Below are 9,205 nucleotides of genomic sequence, written 5' to 3' on the forward strand. Positions count from 1 at the left end.
TATTGATGTTGTGAAAACCATATTTTTAGGGCCTCAAGTTCAAACAACCAACAATGGTCCCTATGGTTTGCATTTGTACGAGTTTTGGTCCAAATTTTGACAAATTTAGATAGATGGTTATTTTAAGAATCTTTCGTTATTGATTTGTTATCTCTTAAAATAGAAATGACTATTATACCTTAAAATATTTATTTTTCTTTTTTATTTTCTTAAACCATTTTATCATAATTAAATATAGAAAAGGGCCCACATACCCACCCTCTCTCTTGTTCAAAACAACGACACAATGACATGAATATGAATAACAAACCCACCAACACTTCATTGGATTTTAATTGAAGTAGAATCTATTGTATAAAAAGTTAAAAACTATAATTTATTATTATCTCCAAATTTCATCATCTCCATCAAAATCTCATCTCCTAAAGAAAAAGTTACCCCATCGATGGAACAATAACCCGGAAGAAACTTTGCATACTTAAAACCAGAGCATCAAGAATAAAAACCCATAAGCAAAGTTGGGTTATCAGTCCACCGGTGGTGCAAATACGAGGTGGAAGGCTTTTTCTCCGAAAATTAGTGGGCTTCCCTAACGAAGCAAATTAGAGGTGGTTGGATGGTGGACAGAGGCAGTATTTTCCTCCGGGATCGGTTTTTACAATGGTGATTGGTAAGAGCTTCCATTGGCCGGTGAAACCAGTGTATACAAGTCTTTGGGGATTGAAGAATAGTTCACCAATGGAGTTCAAGAGACAACACCTCAGTAATTTTATTTTTTGGATGGACAAAATATTTTACGAAACCAACTGAAAAATGATTTTTCTACAAATTTTGAGAGGTTTAGACTAGTTTTCTGAAAAATACAATCAACATGGATCATTTTGTAGTTTTATCTTTATTTTATTTTGTTTTAATTTTCATTTTCCCATATTTATTTGGAAGGTTAATTAGAGGAATGTATTGCTAATTTCAATATTTCCAAAATTTCGCATACATACCAAATTTAGTTCCTAAAGGATTCTGTAAGCCTTTCACATACACTATACTTTTTGATCAATAATACTCATCCCTTTGAACAATGATTTGGTCTTTGCTTTTGTTTTGCGTTAGGTTTCATATGTCTATATGAAATTTGAATTCAAACATCTTACATACATATATACACATAATGCACATAAGGGATAGAGATTGTTGAGTGTTATTTATAATGGGACTAAAACAAGATTTGTACATAAGTTCAATTCTAGTTTTTTTAGAAAAAAAAAAAAAAAAGTATTATAAAAAGAGTAATTAATAAATAAATAAATAAATAAATAAATAAAGAATCAATATATATATATATATATCATTAATACGGAACCAAGATGGATAGCATGTACTACAAAATATTTAAGTGTCTATAATGATCCATACATCCATAACTATTGTGTCGAAGCTGGACCATAAACTCGAAGGTCTCGTTGATTCACCGGTTGTACTGGTCTTGCATTATTTTCTGCATACTGCAATACAAAAATCAATTTCAACTTACTTGGGGATTAAAAAAACAACAAAATTGACATTCATCTGCTCAATTGACACTTACATCGTGCACAGCCTCTCGAAGCAATTTAACTTGATCTATCGAAACAGTTCTTATCTGTATAAGAAATTAAAATCTTTAGTCAAACATACTGAATAAATGGCTTTTTGTGTCGATTACAATTACACATGCATGGTGATTTTACCTTTTTGCTTATGGTCCAAACAACTCCTTCGGTGCAAGGAGGAACAGTAAGTGAGCCGATGTATCTGTAGTATCTTCTATTACTCATTTGAATCTCTTTGGGATTTATAACCCCACTATGTTCATGCTCACCCTTTTGGTCTATCATAGCTGTTATATTTACCATCAACTGCAAATGGTTGTTTAAATATGTAAATTCATTTGAAAACTATGTTCAAGGAAATCATTTTCACCGAATATGTAATAAATACCATTTAAAAAATATTAAAAAAAAACAATAATATTAATCTGGGATGTTGGTAGTATAATGAAAACACAAGTAAAAGCAATGAAAAATAAGTTGACATTTAATTGAAAGAGAATTAAGGGTGAAAAAAAAAAAAAGAATAAAAAAAAAGTTAAGGGTAGTAGTAAATGGTTACCTTTGAAAGAAAATGGTCAGGTTTGCCAATATTATAAAGCACACCAATGACAGCTATTTTGCCATCAGTGCTGAGGTGGACAAGATGTAGTTCCATGGCATATCTGTTCATATGTAATCATATAGTCAAGGAAATTGCTCAACAACTAAGGTAAGTATCCTAATAATAAAAAATTGATTTTATAAAAAAATATTTGTTATTAAATTAAATAGATAAACTTACTTTTTTGAATTTAACTTTTTTTAATTAAAAATTTATTTGAAATTTAAATATGAAATTTGTACTCTTCATATGAAAATTACTGTATATAAAGTATTTATCCTTTAGAAAAAATAAAGTATTTATCCTTTAGAGAAAATATTATTTTTTAGAAAATGGTAACTGAACCATCTGAACAATATATATTTATACAGGGCTAATTATTCATTTTTTTTTTAATAATATGAATCCCCATATGCATAAACCCTAACGAGTTATTGTTTTTTTTTAATATTTGTGAATCATCATAGATAGATAGATGTACATATTTTTTATATGTAAAATGCACAATGTATATATACCTTCTGCCATTGATGGAATGCTCCGAAGGCGAGTGCCAATGAGCTTGTTTCAAAGCATACTCGGTGCCATTTATGCGAATTGACCCCGCATCTCCTTCCCATTCTAGCTGCAACATTAAATTAAACTCGTTAATATAATTAAAATCATCAATACTTAAAACACGCCAGCACGCCAAATAATAAAATTCTATAAAAAGTCAAAACCACCAACATGACAATCGTAAAGTGTTCCATGTAAAATTTTCTTTTTAAAAATACGAAAGTTACCAACATATACTTTATCATGTTAACAACTAAAATCATGATGTTTTACGAAATTCCATGAAACCAAACTCAATAACCAAAAAAGATTATATTAATTTATTCATTCAAATCTCAAAACCAACTTTTTATAAAAAATAATTCAATTATCGAAAGATAGTGGGCATCTAATCAAAGGTGGCCAAATAATTATAATTAATTAATAATATTAAGTAATATCCAAGGTGTATTTTGTTCTTACCATAATGTCATGACCTCTATTCTTGATCGTAGCATTACGAGCCTTGTAGTTTGTGAACAGCTTGTTAGAACTGGCCATCATCTTCACCCTCTGACTCGACATATCAATCGGAGACTGCATCGTCCCGTTGCTGCACACCGACCATTCTTTCTTTATCTCCCCCCATTTCTCCGGCCCCATATGCCCATCTCTCGCATAATCAAATTCTCTTTCATCCTCTACATTTATACAGTTACACACACAAGATCATTAAACTTTAAAAACGAAAAAAATGGAGAAATTAACCATGTTAGTTATCATGTGGTTTTTAGAGTTTCAACCCATGGCTCTCTCTCTCTGTTAGCTAGATATGATCATCAAGTCAAAAACCAGTATATAACGTCATAACGAAGTTTAGGGCATTACCAACTTCTTGAGCTTGGGTTGGTGATGGATGAGACAATATGAGAAAAAACAAAAGAAACCCAAGTGCCAAAATGGTCTTTGATTTCATAGTCTTCATGTTTTCACACACGTAGAAAGAGAGGGAGTAGAGAGTTGATAGGTAGTGTGTGTGAGAGAGAGAGCGAGAGAAAAATGAGACGAATATTTTATATGTGGCTTCTGATATGAGTTTATATATAAGGAGGATTATATTATATATGTAAAACGCACAAAGAAGACCTTTATGTGAGTGAAACGACGTGGAACGTTCTTCTATTGTTCTAGTGTAAGGGCAATTGGGTAATTTCGAGTAAGTAAAATTATGACTGAAACACAGCTAATAAGGTGTGAATGAACATGCTTTCTTTTTATGTTCTATTGTTTTTTTACAAAGAGAAAAACGTGTGGACGTGTCATGTGTCATGTGTCTCCGAGTCCGAAGTTTTACCAAAATCTTTGAAATCAAATCTGCATATATTTTCCTTTAGAAATCGAATGCCCATAAGTTGGAAATTCTCGCCGAAAACGATAGAAATTAGATCCGAATTTGATTGATCGTGATGTAGTCGAAATCATGATTTATTTTAGATTCAAATTTTTTATGTCACCTCCCATCCTTAGCAATATTCTCTCTTTCACATCACCGCATATAATTAGCCACTAATTAATCAAACATCTTTTTCATCTGGTCAACCAAAACAAGTTGTACAAATACCAAAACAGAGTAATACCAATACCAACTATGTAATGAAAGCAAACAAATTAAGGATTATCAGGATACCTATGACCTAAATTAGGCAATAGCCTTTGTACCAGGACACCAAGAATGGTGTTCCCAGCGGTACCACATCAAAAAAAAAAAAAAAAAACTCGTCCTGCTTAGAGCATAACGACCAATTTATATTTTATCTGTCAACATTTTGAGAGAAATAATAATTATTATTTTTAAAACAAATATTAACTAAACAAAAAAAATATTAATTAAAATTTCTCAAAACATTACCTAATAATACAAAAAATATAGCACTTTTAATTGAAAAGACATAAAACTTTAAAAAAATATTTAAATAAATAAAATTATATCTAGTATGTCAAAGTAGTCACGGATATGACAACGTATCGTGTCCGGCTACACGATCTCTGTTGAAAGCAACACTTCTTGTCCTTCGATGCGAATTTTTCAACGTTATCAACCAAAATGGGTAAAAATATCAAAAATATACAACAGAAAACCAACCGAACCACTAAAGTTTACAACCAACTTGTTAGGTTGTTAGTATTGTACCAATTGAACAATCTTGGTAAGGTAATTGACATATTTTTGAACATCATGGTAATACTATACCAACCAATTATATATATATATATATATATATATATATATATATATATATATATATATATATATATACACACACACACACACACACGTAAGTTCCTTTGAGAACCAAAAGATTTGTGAGAACTTGAAAACTCCTAATCCGCTCATCATTTTTCAAAATCAAAACTACCAATAGACTCCTAGACTAACGATTAAGACAAATCCATGGTCCAAAAAATGATTTGATGAACTTTTTTTTATTTTGTTTTTTTTTAAATGTAGATTCATGCATAATCAGCAGTATATATAGACTGTGAATATGCACAATCTGTAGTCAAATGAGCTGTTAATAAGCTCAATCAGCAGTCATATGGACTGTTGATGAGCGCAATCAATAGTTATAACTGTTAATTATGCACGTCCACAATCCATATTACTGTTGATTGTGCTCATCAACAGTCCATATGATTGTTGATTGTGCATACATGTAAATTTCCAAAAAAATAATAATAAATAAATAAATAATGTCAACTATTTTTTTAGCCTACATATGGTTTAGATGCACCATTTGAAAAAGATTAATATTTTTGATAGGTTTTATAGGTTATAATTAATACATGTGGCGAAAACAACTTAACCCTTAAGTTCACATTCAACCTACTTTGGATCTAAGTTTTCTCTATTGAAAGCAATAAACAAATGAATATCATAAACCCAAAGGCAAGCCTACTATAATCGAAATTACTAGGACTGGGGTTTACATACCTCTTTGATTATTTTTGTAAATAATCAATAATTCATTTCTTCAGTTTGTTTGGAAAGCCAACGCCACAGTTATGATGTCTCTAATGGTTTATATACAAACCCTAGCTATGGAAAACTTGAGAAGAGAGAGGAGATGGAAGCATAAGTTTTGCTCTTCTAACTCTTGGAATTGGGGCTGTAAACGAACCGAACGAGGCTTGTTCATATTCGTTCGTTTAAGTTAGCCGAACAAATGAACGAACACGAAAAGATAAACGAACGAATTTCTTGTTCATGTTTGTTCGTTTAACAAATTGCATTGTCCGTGTTTGTTCATTTATATTCGTGAACATGCTAAACGAACATAAACGAAAGAACATAAATGAACAAAGATAAACAAACATAATTTAAACATATATGAACATAAATGAACATATTATATAGTAATGTAATCAAATACAATTAAGCATATATGAACATTAAAAGAACTTATATGAACAAACATAAAAATATATATATATATATATATATATATATATATATATATATATATATATATATATATATAAACGAACAACATAAACGAACGTTCACGAACATAATTGAACGAACGAGATCATTGTTCATGTTCATCCGTTTAACTAAACGAACAAGAATTTGTGTTCGTGTTTGTTCATTTATTAAATAAACGAACATAAGCGAACTTCTCACCGAACGGTTCACAAACAGTTCGTTGAACGTTCGGTTCGTTTACAGCCCTACTTGGAATACATAGGACAAAAATAGGGAGTCCAAGGAGCCCTATTTATAGCTAATAGGAAAACCTTAGAAACCACAATTTGAAATAAAATAATATTATTTCAAATTTAGTTTTATCTAGTTTCTTTATTATCCACATAGGACATTCTATAAACGCTATGAGGCTCCTAAATTTCATTCCCCCTAGGAAGGATCTAGAATCATTCCAATGTTCAACTGTTGAACAATTACAACCTAAGTTCTTGCACTTTTAATTAATCCAAAAAATAATTTCAATTAATTATTAATTACATAACATTATTTCTAGTTATTATATTAATAAATCATTTGAATATATATTGTGCGGACGTATGTAGATGGTTCTATTCTATAAAAACGACTAAGAGAATATGTTGTTTGGTAATTTGAATACGTTCAAACTCACATAAATATCATCATTATCATGCATTCTCGCTAATTGTATTCATTTTTGTTTTCACGCATTGTTTTTCACTCATTTTTATTTTTACAGAATACGGTTATCGAGAACACATTATGATAGAATAAGAATCATAAAAAAAAACGTCCATAACACCCCTACAGACAATTTACTTAGTAAAAATGGGAGATAATGATAATAGTTATGTAAGTTTAAATGTATTCACATTACCAAACAACAATTTCTCTTAGTCATTCTCACATAATAGTATTGTCTACACGTCTGCATAATTGATGTTTATCCACATATGAACCTAACTAACTAACTAACTAACTAACTAACTAACTATATATATATATATATATATATATATATATATATATATATATATATAATTGTAATGATAGGCGAAATGTCTATGTTTTATTATTCTAAAGGTGGGAGAAAAGATAAAACTAAAATAAACCGGATTTTTAATCCGAACTTAAGATTTAAGTTTGAAACTCATTTTATTAAGGGAATGAATTAACCCACCTATTCTGACAGGGGAGAACAGGCCATTCGGTAGGGGGGATTCTGAAATTGCGGAGGCTTGGTTCGACCAAGTCGTTGAGTATTAGAAACAGGCTATAGCACTTACTCCTAGTAATTACATTGAAGCGCATAATTTGTTGAAGATCACTAGACGTTTCGAATAAAAGACGATACCATTCTCTTTATTTTAGTTATTATTGAATTTCTAATTTAGATTGTTTTAGATATTTTTTGTTATAATTAATTGTTTGTTGGCCCCATCAGTCAAATAAAATAGATCATGTGTGTGTAAACAAACAAAATGGTATATTTCAATTCAATTGTGTTTAGTGTTTATAGTTTTAAGAACATAATATACATCATTTAGCATAATTACTCAATAGTTACTACCATTGTAGCATCCGAATCCTTGAGGTACTTAAATTCTTGAATTTTTGCATTTTGGAGGAGGCTCACAATGTGAGCCATAGTGGTCATGATGTGAGAGTGCCCATTGACCATTTGACCCGTATTCTCGAATCTTAAGACGTGAGGCATAAGGTCTCACAATGTGAGCCAGGTCTGATGACCCAAAACCCTAATTTTCGAGTATCTAATGGAATGAGAGGTCTAGGATCGCCCATCCTCAGCCTCTCTCACTTTCTAGCCCCCTAAAAACCCTAATTTTGGCCACAACACCATGACACCCATATACCGCACCGTGGGGAAAGGTACGATGTAATTTATCTCTTAAGATGAGCTCTCTTCGTGCCATGGTGATCTATACACCATGTCGCGGTGGTTGCTTGACGGCAGCGGCTGATTATTCCAGCTTTGGGACATTTTTGTCCTAACTTCTAACTTTCATAACTTCTTCGTTTCTAGCACGTTGTCTACGTTCTTTATATCCACACAAAGGTGGGAATATACTCTACAATTCTATTAAGTCATATCTCACTGACTTAATATGATTCTTAATCTATTAAGTCACAATGTTGGCCTAAAAAACATAAAATCCCCATTTTATCCTTTTGACACAAAATGCATCTTCCTATGCATTTTTTCTCTTAAACTTACTATTATAACCTTTTTTAATTGACTTAAACTTTTATTTGTCATTTTCATGAAGTCACAACTTCATATTCTTATCTCTTACTCATAATTGATCAATTTTGCACTTTTGGTCAATATTTGACCAAAAGTCAACTTTCTCTAAATTTTAGGTTCTTACAACTTATATATTAGAGATTAGGGTTTGGTGGAAAGCTTGGGCCAAGGGTATGATGCAGAGTGTGCATCTTAATTTTCCTTATATATAGGCATGGATCGTGTTACAAAGTAGCTTAGTCCGACGTAGTCCTTTCTCGTCAACAACAGTTTATAGTATTTATTGCTTCCTTATAACATTTATAAGGTTTCATATTAGCATCGGATCCTCAACTATTCACTATTTTCCATGATTGTATACCTTATTAAGTTCATTTAATGGTGTTGAAATACAAATCCTGGTATTCCTTTTAATGTCATTGTCGTTACCAAGACTTAGCAATGGGGTCCTACTCTCGAAAGAGCAGGCGAAATGGGGGATGCCCCTTGTAGGGTGTAAGGGAAACATGTTGGAAATAGTATCCAATGTCATTAAGTAGTTTGTAATATTTTTAAATAATAACAAGGTCCTTTTGGGTTGACCTCATGACACAATTAGCAATAATGAATTGGAGAAAAATATAAGTTGTTAAGTTATTAAGTAATTAATAAATTAATTGGAAATTATTTTGGTAATTAATTAAAAAGTTTTAATTAATTGAAAGGTTGAA

At 30.9% G+C, this 9,205-nt stretch overlaps 1 protein-coding gene across 1 annotated transcript; it reads right to left on the reverse strand.

The window, feature by feature from the left end:
• Positions 1–1,318: 1,318 nt before the first annotated feature.
• Positions 1,319–3,817, reverse strand: LOC111893030 (carbonic anhydrase Nec1). Its single transcript, XM_023889104.3, has 7 exons — positions 3,616–3,817; positions 3,211–3,428; positions 2,709–2,815; positions 2,149–2,251; positions 1,728–1,895; positions 1,586–1,639; positions 1,319–1,502 (listed from the first exon to the last, which is right to left on the reverse strand). Exons 1-7 carry the CDS (start codon positions 3,710–3,712, stop codon positions 1,422–1,424), a joined length of 828 nt encoding a protein of 275 aa, XP_023744872.1. The 5' UTR covers positions 3,713–3,817; the 3' UTR covers positions 1,319–1,421.
• Positions 3,818–9,205: the final 5,388 nt, after the last annotated feature.

This window comes from Lactuca sativa, chromosome 1 (genome assembly GCF_002870075.4).
Source record: "Lactuca sativa cultivar Salinas chromosome 1, Lsat_Salinas_v11, whole genome shotgun sequence".
NCBI classification, from domain to species: Eukaryota; Viridiplantae; Streptophyta; class Magnoliopsida; order Asterales; family Asteraceae; genus Lactuca; species Lactuca sativa.

Bases quoted from the DNA above. Each gene is read 5' to 3' on its own strand.
- LOC111893030 (XM_023889104.3), bottom strand. From the start codon at position 3,712: ATGAAGACTATGAAATCAAAGACCATTTTGGCACTTGGGTTTCTTTTG. The intron at 2,816-3,210 runs GTAAGAACAAAA...TTAATGTTGCAG, and splicing joins ATAGAGGTCATGACATTATG to CTAGAATGGGAAGGAGATGC. The intron at 1,896-2,148 runs GTAACCATTTAC...AACCATTTGCAG, and splicing joins CTGACCATTTTCTTTCAAAG to TTGATGGTAAATATAACAGC.